At 44.1% G+C, this 27,011-nt stretch overlaps 13 protein-coding genes across 13 annotated transcripts; 5 read left to right on the top strand and 8 right to left on the bottom strand.

The window, feature by feature from the left end:
• Positions 1-21: 21 nt before the first annotated feature.
• Positions 22-1,318, top strand: V2V93DRAFT_402650 (SAC3/GANP/Nin1/mts3/eIF-3 p25 family-domain-containing protein). The gene is made up of 3 exons (XM_066912609.1): positions 22-718; positions 787-918; positions 977-1,318. The coding sequence occupies exons 1-3, from the start codon at positions 194-196 to the stop codon at positions 1,109-1,111; spliced, it is 792 nt and encodes a 263-aa protein (XP_066768541.1). The 5' UTR covers positions 22-193; the 3' UTR covers positions 1,112-1,318.
• Positions 1,119-2,276, bottom strand: V2V93DRAFT_362514 (WD40-repeat-containing domain protein). The gene is made up of 2 exons (XM_066908358.1): positions 2,091-2,276; positions 1,119-2,020 (listed from the first exon to the last, which is right to left on the bottom strand). Exons 1-2 carry the CDS (start codon positions 2,258-2,260, stop codon positions 1,183-1,185), a joined length of 1,008 nt encoding a protein of 335 aa, XP_066768540.1. The 5' UTR covers positions 2,261-2,276; the 3' UTR covers positions 1,119-1,182.
• V2V93DRAFT_341601 (TRAPP II complex) lies at positions 2,253-6,579 on the bottom strand. The gene is made up of 4 exons (XM_066907813.1): positions 6,335-6,579; positions 6,156-6,271; positions 4,311-6,100; positions 2,253-4,257 (listed from the first exon to the last, which is right to left on the bottom strand). Exons 1-4 carry the CDS (start codon positions 6,531-6,533, stop codon positions 2,541-2,543), a joined length of 3,822 nt encoding a protein of 1,273 aa, XP_066768539.1. The 5' UTR covers positions 6,534-6,579; the 3' UTR covers positions 2,253-2,540.
• A 405-nt stretch (positions 6,580-6,984) lies between these two features.
• Positions 6,985-8,253, top strand: V2V93DRAFT_319371 (P-loop containing nucleoside triphosphate hydrolase protein; the record flags this gene model as incomplete). The annotated part of the gene is made up of 5 exons (XM_066907276.1): positions 6,985-7,071; positions 7,131-7,434; positions 7,489-7,807; positions 7,863-8,106; positions 8,170-8,253. The coding sequence occupies 5 exons, from the start codon at positions 6,985-6,987 to the stop codon at positions 8,251-8,253; spliced, it is 1,038 nt and encodes a 345-aa protein (XP_066768538.1).
• On the bottom strand, positions 8,052-10,439 carry V2V93DRAFT_362509 (uncharacterized protein). Its single transcript, XM_066908357.1, has 5 exons — positions 10,358-10,439; positions 10,187-10,274; positions 10,029-10,104; positions 9,698-9,917; positions 8,052-9,627 (listed from the first exon to the last, which is right to left on the bottom strand). The coding sequence occupies exons 1-5, from the start codon at positions 10,404-10,406 to the stop codon at positions 8,498-8,500; spliced, it is 1,563 nt and encodes a 520-aa protein (XP_066768537.1). The 5' UTR covers positions 10,407-10,439; the 3' UTR covers positions 8,052-8,497.
• A 599-nt stretch (positions 10,440-11,038) lies between these two features.
• On the bottom strand, positions 11,039-12,735 carry V2V93DRAFT_377470 (acyl-CoA dehydrogenase/oxidase; the record flags this gene model as incomplete). The annotated part of the gene is made up of 2 exons (XM_066911916.1): positions 11,039-12,637; positions 12,697-12,735. 2 exons carry the CDS (start codon positions 12,733-12,735, stop codon positions 11,039-11,041), a joined length of 1,638 nt encoding a protein of 545 aa, XP_066768536.1.
• Positions 12,736-13,623: 888 nt separating this feature from the next.
• V2V93DRAFT_362502 (uncharacterized protein) lies at positions 13,624-14,612 on the top strand. The gene has a single exon (XM_066908356.1). It carries the CDS (start codon positions 13,947-13,949, stop codon positions 14,550-14,552), a length of 606 nt encoding a protein of 201 aa, XP_066768535.1. The 5' UTR covers positions 13,624-13,946; the 3' UTR covers positions 14,553-14,612.
• Positions 14,613-14,672: 60 nt separating this feature from the next.
• V2V93DRAFT_377468 (lysophospholipase catalytic domain-containing protein) lies at positions 14,673-16,731 on the bottom strand (the record flags this gene model as incomplete). Its single annotated transcript, XM_066911915.1, has 2 exons — positions 14,673-16,615; positions 16,674-16,731. The coding sequence occupies 2 exons, from the start codon at positions 16,729-16,731 to the stop codon at positions 14,673-14,675; spliced, it is 2,001 nt and encodes a 666-aa protein (XP_066768534.1).
• Positions 16,732-17,203: 472 nt separating this feature from the next.
• On the bottom strand, positions 17,204-19,558 carry V2V93DRAFT_362497 (Anp1-domain-containing protein). The gene is made up of 4 exons (XM_066908355.1): positions 19,339-19,558; positions 18,597-19,270; positions 18,374-18,499; positions 17,204-18,297 (listed from the first exon to the last, which is right to left on the bottom strand). Exons 1-4 carry the CDS (start codon positions 19,404-19,406, stop codon positions 17,606-17,608), a joined length of 1,560 nt encoding a protein of 519 aa, XP_066768533.1. The 5' UTR covers positions 19,407-19,558; the 3' UTR covers positions 17,204-17,605.
• A 1,963-nt stretch (positions 19,559-21,521) lies between these two features.
• V2V93DRAFT_362494 (uncharacterized protein) lies at positions 21,522-23,244 on the top strand. The gene has a single exon (XM_066908354.1). The coding sequence runs from the start codon at positions 21,572-21,574 to the stop codon at positions 23,066-23,068; it is 1,497 nt and encodes a 498-aa protein (XP_066768532.1). The 5' UTR covers positions 21,522-21,571; the 3' UTR covers positions 23,069-23,244.
• V2V93DRAFT_362493 (uncharacterized protein) lies at positions 23,203-24,660 on the bottom strand. Its single transcript, XM_066908353.1, has one exon. The coding sequence runs from the start codon at positions 24,533-24,535 to the stop codon at positions 23,357-23,359; it is 1,179 nt and encodes a 392-aa protein (XP_066768531.1). The 5' UTR covers positions 24,536-24,660; the 3' UTR covers positions 23,203-23,356.
• On the top strand, positions 24,647-25,890 carry V2V93DRAFT_362492 (uncharacterized protein). Its single transcript, XM_066908352.1, has one exon. The coding sequence runs from the start codon at positions 24,742-24,744 to the stop codon at positions 25,789-25,791; it is 1,050 nt and encodes a 349-aa protein (XP_066768530.1). The 5' UTR covers positions 24,647-24,741; the 3' UTR covers positions 25,792-25,890.
• V2V93DRAFT_362491 (uncharacterized protein) lies at positions 25,790-26,966 on the bottom strand. The gene has a single exon (XM_066908351.1). The coding sequence runs from the start codon at positions 26,939-26,941 to the stop codon at positions 25,898-25,900; it is 1,044 nt and encodes a 347-aa protein (XP_066768529.1). The 5' UTR covers positions 26,942-26,966; the 3' UTR covers positions 25,790-25,897.
• Between the last annotated feature and the right edge of the window lie 45 nt (positions 26,967-27,011).

Genomic DNA, 27,011 nt, shown 5'->3' with positions numbered 1-27,011 from the left:
TGATTAAAAAATAGAAAATAACGAAAAAAAAAGCAGTGCAGAATTAGGGCTGGGACATGGGTTAGGGAATATGCCGACCTTCGATAGTGATCATTCACGATCCATCATCAAGCCATCATTGATCCATCATCTCCTCCTCAAATTCAGCATCCATTCTCTCTCAGTATAACCCTCTGCTATTATATATTTCTCGATGTCATCAAAGTCGTTTGAAGCTCGGGCACACGAGCTTGCAGCAGCTTTCTCCGCGAAAAATTATGAGAAATGTGCTACACTACTCACGCCGCTGAAGCTGTTGCTTGCCCAACTAAACATCCTCGTCCCATTACCTTCATCTGATGTCAATCTTCTTGTTCTTGCTCGGGATATTTTAGAAATTGGTGCACTGACGTCTATATTCTTGCAAGATGATGCTCTATTCAGCAGATATCTCGCTCAGCTATCACCATTCTACGCTCTAAAGGATCAGCTGTCGCCGCCCTCGGCCAATGAAAGGAAGCTCATCGCCTTGCGGTTGCTACTTTTATTATCTAAGAACGACATTGCAGAATTTCACACCGAGTTGGAGACTCTAGAGGACGAGGCTGATACTGATCCGTACATCCGGTACCCAGTTGTCCTCGAGCGGTGGCTGATGGAAGGAAGTTATGATAAAGTTTGGAAAGCCACCACTCAACGTAGTGAGGTTCCAGCTGAAGAATTTGCTTTGTTTGCTGATGTATGATGCCTTTTTATTCTTTTTTGGGATTTGATGTCTGGATTGCATGCTGACGTTTAGAATGAAAGACGCTTGTCGACACGATCCGAAGTGAGATCGCCACGTGCTCTGAAAAGGCTTATCCCTCTCTTCCTCTAGCAAACGCCAAGCACCTTCTCTTCTTTACTGAAGATTCCGAATTGAAAGAGTTTATTGAACAGGTGCGTTTTGACTTTCCTGTTCTAAAATATTCAATCGGCACTAACGCAATAAATCTAGCGCGGATGGACAATCCAGAATGGACGAATCTACTTCCCTCAAGACGAACCTGATACCATTGAGAATGGAGTAGCTATGGAGAGTATCATAGAAAATACTCTTGGTTACGCACGGGAGCTCGAGACTATAGTCTAATTTTTAATTAGGAAACTGAATGCATGTACCATATAATTACAATTCTATTTACATAAAAAGTGTATATATCGTCAAGGATATTTCCACAAGTTGAGTTTCTTGTCATAGAAACTACAACTGGCCACAACTGAGCCATCAGTTGTCCAGTCTGCTCCGTATACCATACTCTCATGACCCTCTTTTATCGTACCCAACACATCAACTGACTCTCCATAAGCTCCGCTAGGAGTCACTACATATGCACCATTGTACATACAGCACGTGAAAATTTCATTATTAGTACTAGCAGGTCGCGGAATCAACCTCCAAACGCCTCCTCCTAAGTTCGTTTCGCCGACAACTTTTCCTCGTGGACCACGCAAATCCCAAACACGCATTGTATCATCGTACGAGCCCGTCCATAGCCTAGTGTCATCAAGTGAGTCAGATAGAATAGACGTAACTCCAGCAGAATGCGATCTTCTATCCTGCCATACCTGGCATCCCATTCGGAGATCGTAGGCTTGGAATAAACAGTCGTCGCCTCCTGTGTAGAGCACTGCTCCAGCATTGTTAAATGCCGAAGTCCATGCCTCGAGTGTATGTGGTTGCTCTGAAATTGATTGCGTGGCCTTGTATGAACTAGAGTGATCGAGTGAAATGGTACGCCATTCACCAGACGTTAATGTAACTGAAATCTCCTCTTTACTTGTTGGAGAAAAAGACAGGGAAAGAACGAGAATATTTGTGTCATCTGCAACGGTTTGATCCGCAAGAAGTTGTAAAGACAATGACACGCCTTCGTCAATTATACGCCACATACAGATATTTCCTGTAGAATGAGCCGTAATCAAAAGTGTGGAATCATGAGGTGAGATTTTGACATCCAGGATAGAAGAGCTGGCAGACGTTATCGAATTCACTAATCGTCTATCATCATAACACTCAAATTAGTTTGGACTCTTTTGAATGATTGTTGAAAAGCCAATCGAAAACTCACAGGTTTCCATCAACCGTATCAAATACATCTAAACTTCCTCGTCGAAGACCTGTCTCTTTCTCCAACTGATATGTGCCTACAATCAAGAACCGGCTATTGCTAGGGAAAAACACTAATGTACATGGCGGAAGATCAACAAGAATTGAGGATTTCAGTGATAAATGCGCCATCGCATTCCTGCTGGTCCGGATTTACTACTCTGTCCATTTAACAGTATAGTATATAGAAGAAATTTATTATCACGTGATGATTGTGTTTACGCGTTCTGACGCGTAAGTTGGGTTTGCACGCTGGTATCACTGTGTTATTTTAATTTACGATCCTGTAACGCAATCAGTAACCGTATTCTAGATCGTCGCATAAATTGTGGATGCATTGTACAGTAAGATATCAAGCATTTCCTCAAGAATTTTGACATATTTTCGACCAATACAAATCTAGATCAGGCCTTTAAATGCAAGTGATAACCAACTTCTCGCGGCCGATAAATCTTTTCCCAAACCCGGCTTCACTCAGCTCTTCAAATGAGGCAACAAATTCGTACTCACCCCTAGAAAGTACAATAAAAGTAGTCTCGATGATCTTTTTCGCTGTCGCAGATAACCCTGCTACTGGCTGCTGCAGGATACCATTGAAAATTATACGTCGACTCACATCAAGCGATAGAGCGGGTGAAAGATTTCTAATTGTCGGTTGAAGCCGCAAGATTCCAGACGTGTCAATTGTCTTGGAAGAGTTTGAAGAGATTGTCGTCACGAGTGTAAGGAATGTGTCTGGCTCAACAACCCAGTTTTTCAGACCAATCTTCCGCGCGCCCTCAGATGCAGCAATAGAGATATCGACGATGATATCCTCAACTCGTATGATATCAACCATTTGCGGAGTAATTCGCAGCGCTCGAAGCTCAATTGAGCCACTATGAGCACTAATTATATTCGAATCTTGCCTGTCTTCACACCAACTGCCTTGTAGACTCTTCAGTAGCTCTTCTCGGTACCAAAACACAGCTCGTTCAACTTCTGAAGACCATGCTCCGTTTTTCGTTAATAACTCTGAGGTGGATACGACACTTTGTCTTGTAAACTGCTTTGGGGGCATAAGCGATGGAATAGGAGCATTTGAATCTATATCACAAATTCGCTTTACTGGAATAAGAAGTCTAGTGACATGACCAGATTGAATGAAACCACTCACGACCTGACTCGCATCTTTGGGGACAGCAGTGGTAACTTCTACTTTCAGGGGCTTTGGCCACGAATTTCTAAGATCCAACAACATTAGGCAATAATCGTCCATTTTATTAAACGGCAACCCAATCGAGTCCAAAAACTTCACGAGAAGTGGCGTAGTAGTAATTTCTCCATCGTCAGTTGTAATCATCGGCATGTTGAAGCTGAACGGAACAAAATCACACCCCGCAACTTCGACGCTCGCATTCACAGTAAAATTCAAATCAACGGATAGCGTTCGAACGTACATCTTGCTTGGCTCTGTTTCTGAATCTCTGTCGATGTGCGAATAGGAAATGTTTATTGAACCGGCTGTCAAGCCACGCTTGCCTAGAACTTCGATCTCAAGCTGAATTTCACCATTTGGAATGATTTCGACCCCTTCCAACTCATTAATACACTTAAAAACCTCTCTTTGTTTTAGGAAAATCTCAATCTCATAACGGTCGGCTTCACTTCGACTATTTTGCTGCAGCGCGGTCGTCAAAGAGGTCGTCGTTGAGTCCGTAAACTCAACTTTCAAGCTGGTCGCAGAAATCTGATCAGACACATTGCCTAGAGCGACAAAAAAACTCTTTCGTTCGCCTTCAAGCAGCATCAAACTGTTCTGTGGAAGCGATATTCTATTCACTCTTAGAATTGGCAAAGGAGGAGCGACATTCACAGTAATTTTTGTATCTTCACTGTACGGTATCGACACTTGAGATTTTGTTCGCGCATCGAGACCGTATCGTTTAGCACGTATTGATGGAGCAACATTTGCGTGTTTCGGAGTAATTGATAATGTTGCTTCTTTGCATCCGTAAACTTGAACGACGCAGCCAGTAATACTAAACTCACCCGCTGATGTTGGTGTCAGATAGATTGATATAGACTGAATTTTTCGAGGCGGTACAAGAACCGACACGACATCCGAAGAAAACGAGGCACCTTCTCCACTATATCAATTGAGTCAGTAGCGGTCTGCCGAGTCAATGGAAATTAAACTTACACTAGAGCCATTGACTTGATATCAAGTTCGTAGGCAAAAGGATTTTGTAAGATGACGCGAAATTCAACTGGTTCGTCCTGTACAAACAAATGCCTTTTTTGGTCCTCTGTATCCTTTTTGGCAAATGGATTATAAATAAAAGGACCCCTGCCATCATCATTTGCTTTCTTGTCAACATCTACCATAATTGGAACAGCCCATAAACTCGAATCAACAATTCCGATATCGCGCACCAAATACGGGTCCCAGTATTGTTCTTCAAAATCCTGGAATCCCAGAGACAGTGCTCTGCTATAGGCGTTCCGCATGGTTCTATTCAACGATAACTGCTCGTCTATCGAAAGATCGGCAGATGCAGTTCTGAATAGTAGTGCAATATACCTCACGGTTCCAACATGATCAGGAAGTACTTTACACAATTCGATGCACATTTTCAAAATTGAAGTTTTGATTTCGTGCCAGCCAAATGTGGAAATGTCGTTAGTAGCCTGAATAGCAGCACCGTAAATCTCGCATATATCATTTAACAACAATAATATTCCTGAGTTAGGTAAATCTGCTTTGAGTCCCGAATCTTTGAGCTCAACAGGATCGTCCTCATAATTCATCTCAGGAGTTTGCGCTCGAATGTTACTTGCAATAACGCGCGCTTGCACAATTCTTGGAATTAGCTCTGTGATTAGCTGACGAAGAACAAATCCTCGTTTCCGGTAAAATCCCAGTTTTCCACAAGAAGCGGCAATACCTGTTAGAATCTTACTAGCATCGACTGCATCGACACTATCTAATCGCACAGCCTGTGCTGAAGAAATCCATTCGAGAATTCCCATCTTTAGAGCGTATACTTGGGAATGCTTCAACGGAACATAGGGAATTGGTTTTGACAGTACGATTGCAGCTCTAGCGGTACTTGTCCATCCACCGGCCAAACACGTGCAAGTGAGTAAGTTCACTGTTCGCAAAATAGTCTCAACATATGTTAGCTGAGGCACGCTCTCCCCCGGAAAATTCTGCGACCTATTATAAAGCGACAGTACTGTATTTGACATCTGAGGGATAAGATCTAGTAAATGAGGTGGTTCAGGCTGATCCTTTTTCTCAAAATTCGGCATCGGTGGAAGAACAACAGATGGTACATTAAACGGAATTTCAAGAAATGCAAGCATGATAATGCACATCCCAATACCTTCCAAGCATGCCGCATGCCATAAATGGTCATTGACTCCCTTCAAGACATTGAGAGCCTCGACGTATTCTTTCAATGCATCAGTCGTGCGTCCTGCAAGAAGGTACATGTTTGCAATCATTTTCATCGATCTGCCTTTCCTCCGCATACGCTGACGCTCTGTATGATGTGATAGTGGATAAGATAAAGGTTTGTCCTTGTCTCTGTTATACTGCGAGCTAAGATTTCCACTCGAGTTGTATGGCGATGAACTTCTATGCGGAGAAGATGATGAGGTGAGCATTACTGAATCATAGTCGTCATCACGAGCAAGAGGTGAAGCAATATTATCAGAAGTTTGATAAGCTTGAGCTAGTAATGGAAGTTCGGCCAATAACGCAGATGTTAAATCGCAAATTACTGTTCGCACTGAAGTAATCCGCGAGGCATGTCGTGGTGGAAGGCAGATATAATCTGATGACGGCAATTCGCTCGCGTCAAGTAAACAATCAAAGAGAATCACTTTGTGGATTATTGCTTGTGGGGTCTGCGCTTGTAATTGAGGGATAATGCCGTCTATCTCTGAAATATCTGAGAGATTCTTATAGTCAACGAGACCAAACACCTGAACAACCAATTAGTTGTCTGGTGCAACTTCTGAATATAAAAATCGTACTTACAGCCATAGTTCTTCGAAATAACTCAAGATCCTCGAGGAATGTATGATGCTGGTCGATTGTTGTCGTAAAGTTATACACCAATATTCCGCTAGGAAATCCCTGAGGACTAAACACAACTATCAGTAACACCGTTAGCGCGCTCATTTCCGTTTTTTTTCCAGATTTTTCGGGTCAGATACCTCTTTCAGGTCTCGGATCAGGAGTAACATCTCCAAGTCTAATCACCGCAGTCGACTGCAATTGAGCCACAAACTCGACAAACCGAGCACGAGAGATCGGTCCAGCAGGACAGACAAAAGCGCGGATCCGCGACGGTGCAAGATACGAAAGCGCATCCAGCGAGCTGATGGATTGCATCGGCACCGGAAGAGGACCCATGAGTTTTTGCCGTGTGAATGTATTCTTCTTTCGAAGAAATCGAGGTTGTGGAATGAAAAGCTATGAACGAACTTTGTCTACGTAGGGCTGAAAGATAGATTCGAGGTGCGGCGCGACTACTGCTATTGCCTAAATACCCATATGATGCTGTTTCACGAGCAGGAAATTCATATTCCCCTAAATAGGCTTATAAAACCTCGTTGTTGTTTGTATTTACTATTATTGTGATGATGAGCACTAAAAAAAAAAATAGAATACTTTCATCAAAGCGGAGCAGTTTGATGGTGTTAAGCTCGACCGTCTATCCAACCCTATCCCAGACGCGTCTCCTGTCTCCAATCTAAAATAGATTATCATTTAAAATCAGATTCAAGTTATATTTTGCAGCTGCTCTACTGAGTAGGTAAAATCAATTGATTGTTGTTCACTCTTGATATTATTAGGCGCAATCATGTCTTTATGGGTTGACAAACATCGACCAAAATCTCTCGACGCGTTATCATATCACTCTGATCTATCGACGCGTCTGTCGTCCTTGGTAAGTCAACCTTCATATATCTCCTCAACCACTTCTCTATTAACAATTTTTCAATACAGGCATCAAGTGGTGACTTTCCGCATCTTTTAGTCTACGGCCCTTCTGGTGCTGGCAAAAAGACGCGCATTGTGGCCACATTGAAAGAACTTTACGGTCCAGGCGTAAACAAGATCAAGATTGATTCCCGTGTTTTTGTTACACCTAGTAACCGCAAATTGGAGTTCAATGTTGTATCTAGTGTATATCATATGGAAATCACTCCTAGTGATATGGGTAACAATGATCGGATTATTATCCAAGAGCTGTTGAAGGAAGTCGCGCAAACTCAACAGATCGATTTGTCTGCGAGGCAACGTTTCAAAGGTATTCTTTTCGTACACAGTTCTCTCACAATGGCATATACTAATAAGCTTGAAGTGGTCGTAATCAACGAGGCGGACTTTCTGACTCGAGATGCGCAAGCAGCACTCCGTCGAACAATGGAAAAATACTCGCCAAATCTGCGATTAATTCTCTTAGCAAACTCCACATCAAACATAATCGCTCCTATTCGATCGCGTACATTGTTAGTCCGCGTTGCTGCGCCTACTCATGAAGATATTGCAAAGATACTGTCGTCGGTGGCGAAGAAGGAAAAAGTGTCACTACCTTCTAGCCTCGCTGATCGAATTGCCGTCGAGAGTGGACGGAATCTACGAAGAGCTCTACTAACCCTTGAATCTCTCTACTCTCAGAAGTATGTATCTCATGCACCTCTTCTATTTTTTTCTGCTGACTTTTTTCTGTCTTAGTGATTTATTGTCGCCAGACACACCCATCCCAACACCGGACTGGGAAATTGTAGTCTCCAGCATTGCCGATGATTTGATCAAAGAGCACAGCGCTCCAGCTTTACTCAAGATTCGCGCCAAATTTTATGACTTGCTATCCCATTGTATTCCCGCAAATGCGATTCTCAAAACATTATTATTCCGACTGCTGCCAAAAGTCGATGCTGAACTTCAATCGGAAGTAGTCTATTGGGCCGCATTTTACGTACGTCAAATGTTAAAAAGCATACAGCTGTGGTTGATCTTCTGTCTAATGTGTTCTCTTTAGGAACATCGCATCCATACGGGCAGTAAAGTCATCTTTCATTTAGAGGCATTTTCTGCAAAATTCATGCGTATATTCGAGATGTGAGTTTTGAATCTTGACCTTCATATCTAACGACGCTAACGCTATTACTTCAGATATTTACAAGCAATGATGGATGAATAAATTTATACTTTCTCATATTGGTATAATACCAATAAAAACAGTGAATATGAACTCCCAAGAAATTTGCAGCCATAACATCTATATTCAAAATCAGATAACACGAGCATCATCTAATAAAGATAAAAGGAAAAAAAAAACCTTAGCAACAACAAAGATTATAAATTATTTAGTTATAGAAAAATGGAGCATTGGACGACGTCGCGGAAGTATAGTTGGTAGATGTTGGCGCGGGCGCGAAGCCAGTCGTGTGGATTGTAGGAGAAGAGTACTGAGGCGTTTGCGGGACGGAAGGATACCCACCAGTAGATTGCGGAACGAGCGCAGGATACGACGTGCTATTATTCGTTGACGGTAAAGAAGGGTAAAGATTGCTCTCTGAGGGTGGTACAGATGGTGTAGCCGAAGGGGCATAAGCTGGCGCAGCTGAGGGAGCAAACGATGGAGGAGGACCCGAAACTGCAAATGCCGGCGTACTAGGTTGGGCATAAGAAGGAAAGGGATTGGAAGAGACAGGTGCAGGTGTGAACGACTGTGTTGGAATCATCGGAGGTATAGACGAAGCTGGCATCGACGGCACTCTGCTGACGTTGACTGATGACCGATACTGTCCCACATACGACTCCATCATCATATCGTATTTATGCAATGCAGTAGAAAATCGCTCATTCAACTCAATCAGTTCATCTTTTCGCTGCGCGTACTTATCGATAAGCTTAATAAGCTTTGGACGTATATTAATTGACTGACGATAAAGATTCTGTAGCTCCTCAGAATCAGCCATCTCCGAACTCTGCGGATTTGACAGCAGAGCAAGTAGACGTTCAACATTACGAGCCTCAGCGAACACCATCATCTCTTCTTCGGCCTCTTGTTGTAGATCTTTGGGAGTAGGATCAGGAATGGGAGTAACGTAATTTAGAGGAAAGATTCCAACTTCACCATGAAGCGAACCTTTCCACCAATCATGGTATACCGACTCTAAAACATATATGATATCTCCTTTCTTAAAAGATAATTCGCCAGGCTCGGTCGCCGTCAAATCGTACAAAGTTCGAACGCGCGAAATGGTAGCTGTGGGATCAGGCTGCGACGGCGCCGCATCAAGAGCCTCCTGAGCAGCTGTCGCCGTCCGCTTTGATTCCTCTTCGGCCTTTTGTTTTTTTGCAGCTTCTTCCTCTTGCCGTTTACTTTCTTCGAGAGATAGAGCGAGTACCATTTGCAGCTCTTCATCTTCGGTAGTTGTCTGTCGTTGTGGCGCAGGCCGCTCGGGCATCTCCGGAGCATGTAATCGAGGGTCTTGCCAATATGCGTTAAAAAAACAATGATTCCCAATGTTATAGCTAATGGTAAAGATAAAAATACTCACTAAGTGACTTGACCTGGTTTAGAGCGTCAGCCATTATACTAAGGGATCGATCGCCGCTAAATAATTTGACTAATTCTTCCATGACCTCGACTAGCTTTGTCTTCACAGTGTGATGTACGGTATGATCAGATGATAAACGAATCAGAGTCTGAGTGAATGAACGCGAAGCAAGTTCTCTGTGCATTTTGGTTCCGCAGTTCTGGGCTAGGGAGTCGGTGAGCTGTAGAGAATATCTGTTAGTTCCATAAATCTTTCGCCGCCCGATCGACACTGCGTGAGAGGAAGATAGGCAGTAATCGTATCATCTCAAAGTTCAAGTAGACTAGCATACAGTGAGAGCATATAATTGCACATTAGCGGATCGGTGAGTAAGACGCTTCTGTAGCGCAGCAACAACATCTCTGGGACTATTCCACCAAATGATATCGTCAGCACAAACTATGGGGAAACAGTTGTTCACGACAAAAGTACAAAAGGGCAAGATCTTACCCATCATCAGAATCATCGTTAACTTTGTCGCACACATTGAGGATGTACTCCCAGTTTTCGCTGGTGAGGTTCTCGTCTGTGGCCTTGTCTACAGAGATGATTAGCATTCATTCATGTACCTTATCTCGGACATATAATCGAGGGATAGAAAAGCACAGCAGAGACACGTACTGACAGCCTCTTCAACAGCAGACGGAGTAGCGGTAGAAGAGCGGAACATAGTGAGGAGAATAGGAATGGAAAAGAGACGAAAGGAAGTAAGAACGAAGAAAGGCGTCTATCAAACAGTGGCGGGGTGATTTCTTGATCTCTGAAAACCTTGCTGCGTAGCCTGCTTGCAATTATGACGTCAGCGACCTACTCCGCAAAGCCCGCTCTTTGTAGTCCAGATTAGTTAATGATAAATCAATTGAAAGAATTATTATTTATAAATATATTTGACTTCAATATTGTTTTATACATATTGCATGTATGGCAGAAATCTTATCTCTCAGACTTCGTATACAAAACGAATGCATTGCGCGGCCTTCACCGGCTGCCGCGCGGCGACTTCTTGAACAAAAGTCAACTTTTGGATTCAAATGAACGCTGTTCTGCTAACCTTATACTGCAGTTGGCATATCTCTTGGATTAGTTTTTAAACACTGGTTAACGATATAGACAGCCATTTTTTCATTGCTAACCATATCATTATGTGGAAACTACTTATTTTGGCCATTGACTACGCTGCATTTCAGACAATTCATAACCGTTATTTATAAACTCTTCAATACAACCAAACTCCCTGAACAGCATTTCAAACGAGAGAACACATGCAAAAAAAATCCGGATTTCAGTTCACTCTTGAACCTTTCACAATTTGGCTCCCAAGACCTGATGCACACGTAACGACTGACGAATAGATAAATCAAGCATGATTTCTTCAGATCCGCCAGGAATTGCATACGCTCTCACTTCTCGGTAAAGACGCTCAATTTTACCGCCCTGACCTCCACGAGAATACGATAGTCCACCAAAAATCTGAGCAGCTTCGCGCGCGCAGTACTCGAATGTCTGCGTAGACTGCGCTTTCAGTCCAGCAATGGCACCACCAAGACGTAGCATCGCCTCTTGTTCGTTCATACTATTAGTCTGAAAAATCATGTTCTCAAGCCAATTATGGGTTGCCTCAATACGAATCGCCATATTGGCCAACTTCGTTCGGATTACCGGGTGATCAACCAAACGCTTGCCAAATGTCTTGCGCTTGTGGGCATACTTCATAGATTCTTCATAACAAACTCGAGAGAAACGGTTGGCCTGAATTATAATTCCAAGTCGTTCGTGATTGAAATTCGTCATGACGACCTTAAATCCCTGGTTCTCTTTGCCAAGCAAATTTTCAACCGGAACTTTGACATCTTCAAAAGTGACATAAGTCGTACCAGAACTCCACATGCCGGAGCAGTCCATTCGTCGCACATTGACACCGGGCATTGTCTTCTCAATAAGAAGCAATGAGATACCATTCATTCCCTCTTTTCCAGTACGGACCGCAACCGTAAAATAATCCGCCCAAATACCATTAGTGATCCACTTCTTTTCACCGTTAACAATGTAGTGCTTGCCATCCTCAGTCTTTGCTGCCGAAGTAGTCAAGTTTGCAACATCACTTCCGGCATCTGGTTCAGTGATACACAAGCAAATACGCTTGTCGCCGCTCAGAAGTCCAGGAAGAACTCTCTTTTTCACTTGGGGAGTTGCAAACTTAATAACTGGAGGAGCGCCAATACCGTATCCACCAAGCAAATTCCAAACTAAGCCACCAGATCCTGCCCGCGCGATCTCGTCTGTGAGAATAAACTCATGAAAGTGGTCCCACTGCTCAGGCGCTACACATGCTGGTCGGATATCTGTGTATTCGGTGGGATAGTGCACGCCTAGCGCACCAGCAAGGTATCCTCTGCGGCCCATTTCGCGGTAGATTTCTGCGGGGACTTCCTTTTTCTCATCCCATTCGCCGGCGTTAGGCTCAAGAGCAGAGTCAACCCACTCACGCACCTCATTTCTCAGTGCGACATGAGATTCGTTGTAGTAAGAAGTTGCATATCCCTGGTACCAAGCAGGATCACCAAAGGGAATGATATCGCCAAATGGTTCGAAAGGCTCCTTAGGTTCGGTGGACACTACTACTGGAACAGGCGCCTTCTTTTCTTGTACTGCTGGTGCAGACTCTGCCTTGGATGGCGCCGAAGCTGCAGATCCAATAGATCCAATTTGCAGCTTGGGAGAGTACTTCTTCAAGATGCCGGCGCTGTGGTATTTCCAGAACATCTTGGATGCGTCTTTACCAGCGACACGCTTGAGAATTTTCTTCCCACCAGGGTGTTCATTCTGAAAAGATGAAAGGTCGTAGACGTTGTTGTCAACAATAATCCATAGCGACTCTTCGCTATTGTGCTTTGACACGTCCTGCAATTGTGCACAGTCAGCTTATATATATATTAAAAGATAGAATGAGTTCACAGTACCTCGACCGAGAAACTCTGCTGAGTTTGCTGAGTAGTCATGATAGATTCCAAGTGAAATAAAAGGGTAGCAAAAAAAAGGAAGGAGTAAAGATGTTTGGGAAGGAGAAGAGGGAGCGGAGAAGGAAAAGAGAGTGAATATGGAGAAGTGGAATTGCCGAGGGACCGATGACCGAGCCGCACGGTAAAAGTGACGTGCATCACATGCGACTCTGTAGATCACGTTACAGCTGTATGCCTTAATTGTAAATATTTATGTACGAATGCACCACAAAGCTTATTAAAGTATAATATTTACGGTGCTTAAAAGACATAGCAAGCTAACGCGGGGAAGCGCAAATCAGAGAGCGGCTATTAGTTGGCACCTGAACCGAGAACCACATGCTATTCTATCACTGTGATTTGCTGTTTGGTTTATTATAGTGTGAAGATACTTGACAAGATATCGAATATTGAAGTCGGTGACCATGATCTAAATTCTGCGAAGCCAGATCTAGCATACTGATATGTGTATTATATCTGGCCCAGATATCCGGTTAAGCATCTCGGTTACTGAATACGTCGCAAGCAAAATAAAAATCGAGTCTTGACTGCAGACTATGATATACTATAACAAATAGTGGTGTCTGCTACAGATGAAAGCTGAACAAGGAAAGATCCAGCCGAGGCGCAGTGTCGCTCTAGTTACCGTGCATTTGTTCATTGCTCGCGGTTTGACTTGCAGTATACAACTAATCGCACTGTATAGACTCTTATCGGTATTTCATTACTTTAAGCAATCCTTGCCATTTGCATACACGCAAATTATCATAGATATGACAAATTGGGCAGTTGTACTGAACGTGTTACTATATTCAGCAGTATTCTTAATCCCAAAAGCCGCAAAGCAGATAAATTAAACTCTGTACCTTTGGTTATGCCTCAAAGCATGCAACATCCTCTCCCCACACCATCTCTGCCTCAATCTATGTAATCACCGACCGACACAAGGCCTCAACTGCCACCTGCTAAACGTGGCGTCTTGAGAAATTTATATGGTGACGGAAAGCAGGGTGCAAGAAGTGTTCAAACACATTACCTTATCTGCCATGACCGCATTTCGGCCTCCTTCTTCCCAGAATCAGCTTGTTGACCCGCATTAGGAATTCATCAAGCCACTCACTGTAGCAAGAATCTATAATTCTTAAATAAGAGTGCAATGCAAACCCGCTTTGGTTTGCTTTTTTATCTCATCTCCTGCAGTCGTGTAATATATGCGCCTAATGTTCTCCTCAGTACTCAGATATTTGTCATCGACGACATTATCGTCGGTCGTCTTCATCTCTTTGTTCGGTGTGCAGTTATACAGTATGCCCAATCTTAGTTCACTATTTTTTCTTTGTTGCCATCATAAATATTCCCGTATCGCTAACAATACATCAATCCAAGTGCAATCTAAATCATCATCTTTCTCGCTGAAATTCAATCGTCAACTATCAATTCTCAAAAGTTACATCAGAACCCAACAGACTTTGATTGCGGTTCTTTTAGAAGCTACAGTCAATCATACATTCTTCGAACCTCCTCTTTTTTCTCAGCCGCTGTCTCCAGACCATCTAGTCGCGACTCGTGTCTCGCTAATACAGCAGTCAGGTGCCCCATTACCGATACACGACTCCGACAGTAATCCTCCAGATGCCGTTGCACGGAATAACTGGAGGCAGTCGTTGGCTATGTATTTATTTTTGGAAAGCGAGAGACCTCAAGAACGACCTACTAAGCTGCAGAGAGCCAATGAGGATCTAGCAAGACATCTCTTGTTGCTGCAGAGATGTCGACCTTGGGGTGATATCGTTTACAATTCTCGAAGAGGGTACTAGTTTTTGCTTTTGTGTATTTCTTCTGTTTTATAGAGCAATTCAAATACTTTTTAGATGAAATTCTAATTCTGACCCACAATTATTCTCAGAAAGATATATCATAGATCTCTAATTGCATCTCTACATAGCAGCAGCAACAGCAATAGCAAGCGCAACAATACTCCACTGCGCACTCTTCCACGACAAAATACCCGCTTCACCAGTATTATCGCTGGAAATCTCAATATCAGGATCCTCAGTTGCCTCTGATGCATTCTGACTCAAAACAGTCCCATCCCAGCAATACTTTGACAAGCAAGCCTGGCATTGCGCAGTGTGCGTCGCATTTCGACGCTCGACTTCTCTGTGGATAATAGCGCAACCAACACAGGCTGCCCAGGTATCGTCGAGCGTTCCGTTACCTTGAGTAGCCACATTATATCCGTTAGTAATCATTCCCTCGACTTCGTCGGTCTCATACGAAAGTTGGAATGTTGACGTGTTTGAGAAATATGAAACTGGGTGATTGGCAAGGTAAACAATGAGCGGCACAGTCGTTCCCCCGTTCGTACCAGTGATATTTGACGCATCGCAACCAAACCATGTCGGTCTAGCAGTAAGATTATTGCCTACAAATGTATTCCGATCCGGTACAGCTGGAAACTTTGTACCATTTCCAAGAGCCCCAAATTGACGATCGTAACTGGCAGTCAAAGACCAGCCTGCTGGCCAGTACGCGTCCGTGTCCGCTGAGTTGTCGACAGCAAAGATCACATCTACACCACGTGAGGGCTGGATTAAAGGTACGAGAGGGATATTCTGATAATCCTCACCACCATCGACGAGATTTAATATTGTTTCGTTGTACATATATGAGATATCGTCATTGAATCCGTAAAACGGATTTGGTTCGAATGGCGAGATATCGTCATTTTCGTCGCCTATGTTGCTCAAGATATCTTGAGCAGCGTCATAAATAACTCCAGTGACACCAGATGAGTTGAGCTGCAGAATAAACTGATTGAAAAGTGTGGCCGAGGTACCGATAATAAATCCAGCATTGTCGAAGCCCTGTACACATGCGGACGAATTGACGGGTACACCATTGTGCAAAGTCGATCCAATATACTCGGTCCTCACAAAAGCATAAGCAGAAGGATCCCAGCTACCGAACTCATAGGTGCTAAATTCGAACACAGTTGAGTTTGTTGAAACGATATCGGTGTTGTATGGCCTTCCGTCAGCGACAACAATAGGATACGGCATCGAGTGGTTTTTGAAAAGGGTCTGGTTACGAATATCACTCCAGGTAATTGCTGGGCCACCGTCGGTGTAGTTAAAAAGCTGCGTCGAAAGACCAATACCCCAATAGTCTGTTAGCGAAATGTTGTACCCCGCATCTCTCTTGTCGTCGGCGGCATCGAGCATGTAGTCCCAGTATTCAGTAGTATCCCAAAATTCCCATCCACCAGGGTTTATAATGGAATTTGACACGTCCCAGACATTCTCGTCTCCCTGCATGGCCTGCACGGTCGGAAATCCATTGATCGCAAAGGATCCGACAAGCCAAGAACCACCAGAAAGACCAGTGATATAAGTAGCTGATTGCAAGAGACCGCCAATGTGACCATCATCAGTAGCATTGACGGTGCGGTCATCAAAAGCAGACAGGAAACCACCCCCGGAGAGCATAGCGCGATATCCGCCACCCGAAAAGGCAATACCGATAGTAAGATCAGTGCCTTCCAAAAATGACTCGGCATCAAAATCCGACATGTTGAGCCGGTTAAGATACGAGGGTAGGTATTCATTCGTAACATTGCGACGCGCTTTAACGTATTCTTTCTCTTCCGAGGAAAGCGAGGAAGCGGTTCGTACAAGGGTACTCACGTGTCCGGAGCTATTTGTAGGGCACTTCACAGTGGTCGGCACATATGTTCCTGATGGATTTGTGCGTTTCTCGAGTGCTCTTCTTTCAGAGTTATAGAACTTTGGAACGGAGCGGACAGCAAGGGCAGCTTCAGCGAGGGCAAGCTGCTCTGCAAAGTCTTGCTCAAGATCATTTGGAACAGCGTGTGCCTCAGCTACGTATATTATGTGAGCCAGAATATCGGCGTTTGAAGATACTCGGAATTAACTTACCCCAAACTAAAGAAGAGCAGACCAAGGCACTGAGTAGAACAGCAATAGCAAACCGCATTGAGTGTTTAACGAGTGGAGTAAAATCAGAAGTAAACAAAAGGAAATACAGGGAATCGCGGAGAATAAAAGTTTGGAGCGGTCTGTCAAAGCCGAAGCTCCGAGGGCCGCGCGTATAATAGCGCAAGTTCTGGACGGCACTGCTACTGTCAGCCCGACCGGAAGTGCCGATACTTCTTTCGGAGCTACGATAATTTGCAAAGCAACCGCTTACATCGTATAGTATAGTGTTTGGTATTATTATCATACGTTCACCGTATGCGTTAGCTCATGTATCTGTAGATCTAGAGTATCTGCGAACCCTTCGAAATATCTTTGCCGCGTTCGATAAGCCGCACTAGCCGCCGGAGACCGAAGAATGTTATGATTGATTAAGGCACAAAAAGCAAATAGACCCGTATATGTTTTGAGATGGTTATTTGTAACGAGTGCTTATCTACATCAGTCTACATCAGAAGTGTGAGCATTGTTTAGGCTGCATGTTGGATTATTATCAGATCAGTAGGATCGTAGCAAATATTAAGTATATTACAACATATTAAAGCTAATATTCTGAAATATCTTCCAGATTCTGCATCGTAATATTACATCATCGCAGAGCTTTTAAACAAACGTGAGTACTTTATACCATATCTATATCACTATCCAAAATACAAGACGCTGCTGTAAACGTAAAACGATTGTATATAATAAACTTATGCAGTCAAGAATAATATAAGGGAAGGCAGGATCTTAAGACTTCCAAGTCTCGTCTTGATGTCCATTCCTAAATGCAAATAAAAATCATAGAGCGTTTTCAGCTCTTCAGATTGACATGCAATGAACTGTATAAAATGCTTGAAAGTAAAAAGACTGCAAAGGAACAATTTAAGGCTTCAAGCATCCTTAGCAATAATAACCTTCTTTTCTTTCTTGGACTCACTGGAAAACTTTCTGCCATTTTTAGTGGCTTCCTGCTCTTCTTTTGCCTTCTTTTCTGCATCTCTTCGAGCTTGCTCAATTTCTCGAGCAACTTGCTTTGCAGCTCGAACCTCCGCAGCCTTAACAGAATCCAAAAAGTACTCGGGGTTATCGTACATTTCCAACGAATCACTTTCTTTTCCAGCTTCTTGTAAAGGCGACTCGCCACTAGTGCTAGATAACGCTTTCTTCTTTACAGCTTCCATTTCAGCCTTTGCAATAGCAGCAGCCTCAGCCATACGATCGTTGTCATCTTTGGTTTCCTTCGCCTTCTCCTGCTGCTCCTTCTCTTTTCGCAGTCGTGCCTGTATCATTTCGCCCATATAGCGCATATCATCTACACTGGGTTCGTACATGTGCCAAATAACATAGTGCGGAAGACCAACGACAGATAAACCCATCCGCTTACACATCTTGCCAAAACCTTCGGTTTCCGCATGTCTTTCAAACGAAAATGCAGGGAAATGAGCACCCGAGCGGAAAACGCGCGCTTTAGCAAGAATAGAAACTCCACCAACACCATCAATCTCCATCTCAAAATCCGGATCTCCATATGGATCTCTTAGATAGGCAAGATGGGGACGCCATGTTGCGAACTCAGGGTAACCTAAACAAAAAGTATAGTTCTAGCGCGAATTTCCTAAGATCGCTTTACACTTCGAGGATGAAAAATTACAACCTACCTTCAACAATAACAGAGTCTTCATCAAGAGTCTGAGCCAGCTGTAAAGCAGTTTCGCTTTCTTGCCATGAATTCAAATCGTATGGCTGCTCGCCTCCAAGCCAGTCGGGTAGCGGTCGCCAGATATCTAATTGCAGGAGTCAGTTTCTTGCAATTTCTGACACACAGCGGTGATGTAGAGCAATGCCACTTGGACATAAATCATATCAAACAAAAATACATACTAGGAACAATGACATCTTTATTGTGTCGCATGAGATCCTCAATGATTGTTGATGGTGCGATCTCAACGTCCACGTCACGCCAGTAGACCCAGCTGTGCTCCGGCCGTAAAGATGCTGAGAGCAGCCAGTTTCTGGCACGCGCCATCAGTTTTCGTCGAGGACCCTGTGCGTCAAAACCATGTCGATCCGAGAAACCCTGACCGACCACTTGACCAAAATCCTTTTCAAAAATCTCAATGCGACCGAAACGCATATAGGGATCTTTATCGGCTTGAGTACGCTCGAGGAGAGTGTTGAGAAGCAACAACGTTTCATCTTTTGAGTCAGAAACCAGAAAGGCCATATCTATAAGGGAGTGTGGGTATGTGAGGTTTCGCAGATGGGAGAAGAATAGCGGCAAATGCGGTGCTGCATCGCGAAGGGGAATGCACATTAGTACGCGCTCTTCGCGCTCCCAACCTCTGCCGGTTCCCTGAGAATGGGCCAAATCATAGTGATGTACTGTAGTAATCAAGGGATCGTCACGAAAAATAGAAGAAGAAAGGGAGGCGCTGGCGAGACTGGAGATGGTGGGGAAGAAGAAGAAGAGGAGAGCGGCGAGAGAGCAGGCTAGCAAAATCACTCGCCGGGCGGGTATCCGCCGCAGAATCTGTGATTTTGAGCGATTTTGAAACCTATATCTGGATTAGGAGATCTATGATATAAGAGAGAAAGATTTTCTCAGACGAAAAAGACGACTGACCGGTGTGGAGAAATGATGAAGGGCTGGCTGGGATGAGGAAATGGATTGCCATTCATGATGAATGACATCAGCGAGACGCGACCTCGCGCGGCCGGTGTCTAGCAAAGAACAAAAAAGGCAGGACCAGAACCAGAACCAAGCCCAGAGAAAGTGTGGGCTACAAGCAAGTTGAAAAGTGAAGAAAATGCAGCGGGTGGACAAGAAAGACAACAGGCGAAACACCCACGGTGAAGAGAAAACAAACAATTCTGAAAATGGTGTCAAGCCAAATCTGGCATGGCCAACTTTGCCACACCGCTGTGGCGCAGTCACGATAAAATGCTGTAAAAATCGATAGGCAAAGAGTGTATAAATAGAATTTATTGGAAGATGTCGCTACGATAAATCATGATTGTCGAAACAATATTACAAGAATGTGAATTTTATAAAGAAAAAGAGAACTTTGTCTATTAGTTGAGAGACGAGCATAATGCAAGACAGCTGCCGATTAATACACCCAACCAGAGAAAGGTGCCGGCTGATAGCGTAAATTATAGCAGTAAAATACAATATGCTGGTCGGCTGCTTGAGCAAGATACGTCGTGATTATGCAGCTGTTTCTCGTTACTAGAATAATATAAAATAGAGTATGTAATCGTTTGGTAATCAATTCTTTGACGAGCGAGTTAAATATTTTATTTAGAATCAAATTGCTCTTCTCTTTCTTATTTTTCAAAGTATTGAATCCAGATTGACTAAGCAAAATAGGATTGCCCTTAGCAATTGATCTTCACGCTCAATAATTCATTTTGTAGCGTAGTGAATACTCAGATGTTCATTTTTGATCTAGAGGTACTCACGACTGCAATGCTCCAAAATTACTCGAATATCAATTCCGACATTTTAGTGTATTATTAAATGATGCTACACTTTTTATAAATTGAAAATAATTTACTTCTAGATAGAATAATGAGTCGACTATATGGTCTGGCGGATGGTATATAATAAGGGAAGGCTTGTCTATCCACACAAGAAATATCATGACCGTATTTTTACGATCCTCCTATGCTGCTTAATAACAGTACAATGATATATGGCCTCTGATTCTTACATTGTAGCTGCAACTATAGCTACAGAGAGGTGCATCCTAGATCATCGGCAATAGCAACTTTTTCGCGGTATATTCAAGCAGATTATTTTATTCTTATAAAAGCAAACTCGGCTAAATATTGAAATCTGATAGAAACAGTTAAATATACGCCTATTTAGAGAGAGAGCTAATTCTTGCCCACCGCTGGTTACTGATTGACAGAGGCATATAAACAACATATGAACAACATATAACGAATTGGTTCAGACGCATATGATTATCAAAGCACCCTGCGTCCTTAAATGTACCGTCCTGCAAATTTTTCACTTTAAGAATGACCACGGTCTATTCTCAGACTGTCAGCTAAAAGCTCGCGGGAGAGTCTAAGACTGACAATAGCCGCTTATGGTCTGCTTTGCAAGTCATTCCATCAGGCGCATTTCTTACCCTATGCGCTGTCTCAAATATGGCACACAAAAGATAACCCGTCTGATAGCTTTCGCGGTTAAGATAATTCTGGCAAGTGCAACTGAACAGAAGGAGTTATGAATTGTTAAAGTAGAATGCAATGGAAAGAACAAGGAATGGTGGTGCTACCTGCTTGTCTGTTGGGGTATCTAACTTAATTGTCTATACCGTTCAATTTAAGGTAAAGAAAAAATCACAAGATAATTGAATGGCTGTATTGATCTAATTCCTTGATTGAGATGAAGAGGAGAATCACGAGAGGGGGGTATAGATAGAGATGATAGTTAGTAGACTGAAATATCGATAGCGACGAATAGTGAGCCATGTATCTTCTCTTGGAACGCTTCTTTTGTAAATATCTAGTAATTAGTAACCTCTTTAGCAACTTCTCTGGTCATTACGGTCACCGAATAGCTGGATACTGAAGCAAGACGGTTTGAACGACTATTATCGCCGTCATTATGTGAGCAATCACAGGTACCGTCCAGTTTGGCGTGAAAAGTCATGCGCGCTGCAAAAGCAGAAGAGACTGAGCCGCATTCTTGTCAAACCTCCCCAGAAAAAGCTTGCGCTCAATGGGCTAGAAGAGATTATTATTCTGGGTAAGACCTAATTCCGGCTAATAATGCTTTTATTATAACAAGGCCAACAATAAGAAATAAACATGAGATAGAGCACTCTTCACAGTTTCACCAAATGCCGTTTCTCAGTTCACATTTCTTCGCGGAACAAGTGCGCCGCCGGAGAGGAAGACGGAAAAACACTGAACTAGTTTCGTCCACGACAGGACCACCAGTGTCGACAATACCCAGCGGTAGCCCACCGGCAAGTGGCAGCTTGAAGACCGGTATGACGGCAGGACTCTCAGATACTTCGTCGGGCACAAGGGGGGAGGCCCCTTCACGAAAACCGTCGATGATGCGGGCTGCAAGCACTCGTATCAGACGAACATTTGGTCAGAGACAGCCATTTACCCCGCCGTTACCATCCGCCCTCTCTTACGATACATCTTCATCTGCTTCTGAAATATTACACAAGTTGAACCCGATTCCTCGGCTGCGACACGCGACATTACGAATGACAGAGTCCCCAGAAGCAGCACGCGTGCGCGAAAAGGAAGCAGTCATCAACGCTGGCGTTATATACGGCACACGAACGTATAACTGGGGCACTGCTCCTTCATCGCCTAGAGCGTCGGGCCTTGGAGACGCGCCACTTACTGCTAATGATTTAAATGCGTCTGGGGGTACAATAAAGCGAAATAGAACTATAAAGCGAATGTTTGAGGTGTCTAAGACCTTGCTACGAACGAAGCCATTGCCTTCATTGCCTCCTTTAGTATCAAATACAGCACGGCTTTCTTCAGAGCTAACTAGACAGAGAACTGTCATTGAAATCTCGCTGGATGATGACGATGAGAACACTAGTGCACTAGATCCGTCAGCTACTTTTGCTCTAGAGCGACCAATTTCAGATGCAGATGACGATGAGGAGGCTGCATTTGGAGAAGGGAGCAATGAGGTTTTGGAGGGCCTTGGAATCAGTAATGTTGACAGACAAAACTCGAGGAGAAGATTCTCTTTTGATTCATCTGTTGCAGGTACTGACTCGCTTTTCCGCAATGATTCTGATGCATCACGGACAACCAAGATTTCTTTGTCAGCTGCTGTTGAAGGAGAGGACGTAGTGGGTTCAGACGTCGATGTCCCGCCGTCAGATGAGGACGAGCTTGACATTGAAGTACCATTTGCAGCGAACGTATACACATCGGATGAGCTTGCTAATATCACGGCGTTTGACTTCGCAGATGATTTGGACGGTGATGAGTACGACGACCTTATGCTTGACGAAGTTAATACAGGCTTTGATTACGACTCTGACGACTCTAATAATGACAATGGGCCCATGCGGAGACCTTCCTTGACGCCAATTTCAGAGCGTACTGATGAAGAAGTGACACCTATTTCTTCACCAATGATGCTAGATGGCAGCTCACCAGCATATCAGAGTTCGCCCCTAGCGCCGCGCACTCATGAAGTTGTAGCATATGTACGGCGTAGCCGAGGATGGGTAGTCGAGCGACGACGACGGAAAGGTGGATGGGGAAATCAAGGAGAGAATGAAAGTCCGGACAGTCCCGAAGTCGAAGAGGAGCTAGTAGGAACTGAGAGAGTCGAGAAAAGGGCTATCTAGGCACTAGTTTTTACTGTTTTTAATTTTGTTAACGTTGAATCTGGTACGGGCATTTTCGCATCATATATTGAGTCTTTTTATATGGAGCGAGTTTCAAGGGAATTTTTATTTGGGCATCTACGGGACAGATTGTATTATATGAAGTTAATCAGCTAATTGAATGTTGTGAACATATACAAATATTTTGCAACATATACAAAAACTCCGTAAAACCAATATCAACGATAATACACCGCAAGCCATATAACAGAAATAAAAAAGTACAAACTAATTGGAAATGATATACAGCTAGTTCTTCGTCTTACTTCTCTTGCCGTACTTAACCGCGCATTCATTACAGAACCAAGAACCCTTAGGCGGTGCACTGAGACCGACACAAGGCAAATGAAACCACTCGCGCTTACAATCAGGCCCATCGCAAGCAACCATCTCTCCGTACGATACCTGTTGACAATAGCAGTAAACAGGTTCACTCTCGGGATCGTTCGACGACGAATGTGGATCAGCTTTAAGTGCGACGATAGCCGGGCCGGTTGCGGAGCCGCCTGCAGCTGATCCAACTCCAGCTGGCCCACGACGTGTATTGCTTCGAGCTGTAGTGCGCCCTCCGCGACGAGATTGGCTGTTGGAAGGTGTACCGGGACGAACTGGAGAGGCAGCACGGGAATTCTCTGGGACCACGCGAGGGCTAGGCAGAGCCAGCTGTGGTATAGCTGCTGCAGGTATATCTTTTTTGTCCGCGCTGTTAGAGGCAGCCTTGCGACGCTTAGGTGCTGGAATAGCGGCCTCTAGACCATTATCTTCGGTGTGGTGATTGTGTTTGGTACCGTTACTGGCACCTCCAACGGGAGTAGCTCGTGGTGGTTTCTTTGAGGTCGTGTCATTGTGTTCGTCAGCCTGTTGCGCTGCTCTCTTAGCCGCAATCGCGACCCGACGACTTTCACTGCGCGAACTCGCTTGAGTCTGCGCTTTATCGTCACGAGAGCCGTCGCCGATGAGAGCCGGGTGGTTTGCTGGTCCATAGATCACGGCATCAGGAATCTCACCTCCCCGGGCAATCCGTTCATAATCCGCGTCCAGTCGTTCAATATGCCGAGCTACAGCCTCCATAGCACTTCCAGCAACGTGGATCTTCTCTTCAAAGCACGGAAGTAAGTCGGTAATCACTCGACGGATGTCAGCCAGTAGAGCTTCCCGAGCCGAGTCCTGTACAGACATCGCCAGAAACTGCGGGATCATAGTCGCTAGTAAATTTGTAGAAGTTGTACATTTAGCCTCAACTTCGCGAAGCAAAGTGAAATGTCGGATTACTTCGAGAGGAAATGCTTCGAGGAAGTCCGAGAGGTCATTGAGACCAGGAAAGAGCTCCACCGGCTGCTGAGCGCGGCGAGCCTCGCCGTCGCGATGGACAGCCTTGGTCGCTATCCGAGCGGATTTTTGCCGAGCTGCTATAATCTGTGTCGTCATTCCGTCTCGTTTGCTCAGTGATTTTTGCTGCTTGCTGACGATGGCTGTGATAGACGACGATAGTGAGCACTATCGAGGAGGAACAAGCACGGCAGTTGCGAAAGACCCGCGCGCCGCACCTTGGTTTAAGGTATAAATTATTTTAACTTCCCCGCCACTGCTACTTGCTCGGCTCGGTCTTGCACTTCAGCTATATTCAGACTCAAATGCCTTCAGCTCCTCTGTTCTCGCTTTGCGAGCTCTGTAGTGCACGGAAGCCTTTTCTCAGACGCCCAAAGACAGGGCAGAAGATATGCCAGTTTTGTTTTTTTCATGTGTTCGAGACGGAAATCCATAATACAATAGTTGCCGCCTCACTCTTCTATCCTGGCGAGCGTGTCGCCATTGGAGCCTCAGGCGGAAAGGACTCTACTGTTCTGGCCCATGTTATGAAGACGCTCAACGAGCGATATAATTATGGCGTTGAGTTTATTTTACTTTCTGTCGACGAAGGTATTCGTGGCTACCGGGACGACTCACTCGAAACTGTGAAACGAAATAAGGACCAGTACTCACTTCCACTCGAGATAGTGAGCTATCACGACCTTTACGACGGATGGAGTATGGACAACATCGTTGCTCAAATTGGCAAAAAAAATAACTGTACATATTGTGGTGTGTTTCGTCGCCAAGCACTGGATCGCGGTGCACAGAAACTTGGAATCAACCATGTTCTCACTGGTCATAACGCCGACGACATGGCTGAAACTGTACTCATGAACATTCTTCGCGGGGACACTGCCCGTCTTGATCGCTGTACTGAAATCATCACGCAAAGTGCCGAGTCACCAATCAAACGCTCTAAACCGCTCAAGTACGCCTACGAGAAAGAAATTGTTTTATACGCTCATTACAAAAAGCTGGACTATTTCTCCACTGAGTGTACTTATTCACCCGAAGCTTTCCGCGGAACTGCTCGAGCTCTTATAAAAAATCTGGAGACAGTAAGGACAAGCGCTATTATCGACATTATACATTCCGGTGAAACATTTAGTCTTCAGCGTCACGGCGGCAGGAATCATGCCAAGAAACTTGTTGCTGGTGCCTGTGAACGCTGTGGATACATTTCTTCTAATAAGCTTTGTAAAGCGTGCGTTTTGCTTGACGGACTTAATGCTGGAAAGGCTGCAATGCAGATTAAATTGGAAGATAGTGAGCCTGCTGAAAGTACCGGAGAGACATTTGTTCGTAAGCAATTGGAAAGTTTATCATTCTGATGCTAATTGTATATAATTTTGTATATAGCATATAGACTAGCATTTGAAGGAGTTCGATTTGATGTCACACCTTCTTGTAATATACATCTATTAAATCTATTAGAAGCTACAGCTCAGTCTCTCCCAAATTAATTCTCTCTAAAACTCCCGCCGACAGTTTATCCATCTCTTCCACAATCACCGTACCAATTTTCTTCTCTTCGTCCGTCCCGGCAATTTTCCGTTTAACATACGTTTTGCCCCAAAAGTCGCATGCGGAGCCATAATTAACAGTCTCTGTGGGATCCGTGTCATCATCCGGCACAGCCTCGATAGCAGCAAACACCGGTGCTTTGGCTCCTTTGTAGGCATCAATGACATGCCATGGACTTCCGAGCCATCGGACGGTGTAAAACAGAAAGAGCATTCCGAAAGTGGTCAACCAATTGAGATACTCAGCAAAAATTGAGGTGTGGCAGATACCGGGGTGGGTAAGATATAGCAATACACCGTATGATTCCTTCCATTTCTTCGCCAGAGCAGCATGCACATATTCCAGCTCGCGCTTAGAGTCAACGTACGCCTGGTCAGTGTGAATCAACTGAATATCTTTGTCATCAAACGGGTACGCAATCTCAGCCTCAACAGACCCAATAAGAATTACGCGACCACCATTAGAAAGAATGGGCAAAAGCCTTTTGGCAAGCACATAGTTTGCGAGAATGTTAATTTGAAATACCCAGCCTATTCCATCAGCGGAAAGTTTGCCAATCCTCTCCTTTTTGAATTTTGGATGTGTCATTGCATCTATCGGATTTTTCAGCACCTCTTTCGTAGCTCCAATCCAATCGATACCAGCAAAGTCTCCACCACCGGCATTTAAAAACAAATAATCGATATGCTTGTACCGTTCCAGCAACTGCGATGCAACTTCATGAACAGACTCTAGAGATGCAAGATCTAATAGAACATAATCAAATGAGAGCAAATCTCTTTGCGTCGAGTATTTTCGTAATTTGCTTATCGTGTCCACCGCTTTACGCATATATCGCGTCGTAAGCACAATTGTCAACGGCACCGATTGAGGGACTATGTCTAGCAGTCGGCATGCTATAGAGTATCCAAGCCCTCCATTTGCTCCTGTAATAACTGCAACTTTCCGCTCGCTCATCGTTCGGTTGTGAATTTGTTTTCCTACGAAAGACTACGGTTCTCGGAAACAGAGACTAGATCTCTAAAGT

Source organism: Kockiozyma suomiensis (genome assembly GCF_038497685.1).
Source record: "Kockiozyma suomiensis strain NRRL Y-17356 unplaced genomic scaffold V2V93scaffold_1, whole genome shotgun sequence".
NCBI classification, from domain to species: Eukaryota; Fungi; Ascomycota; class Lipomycetes; order Lipomycetales; family Lipomycetaceae; genus Kockiozyma; species Kockiozyma suomiensis.
This window is presented reverse-complemented; position numbering and strand designations above follow the sequence as displayed.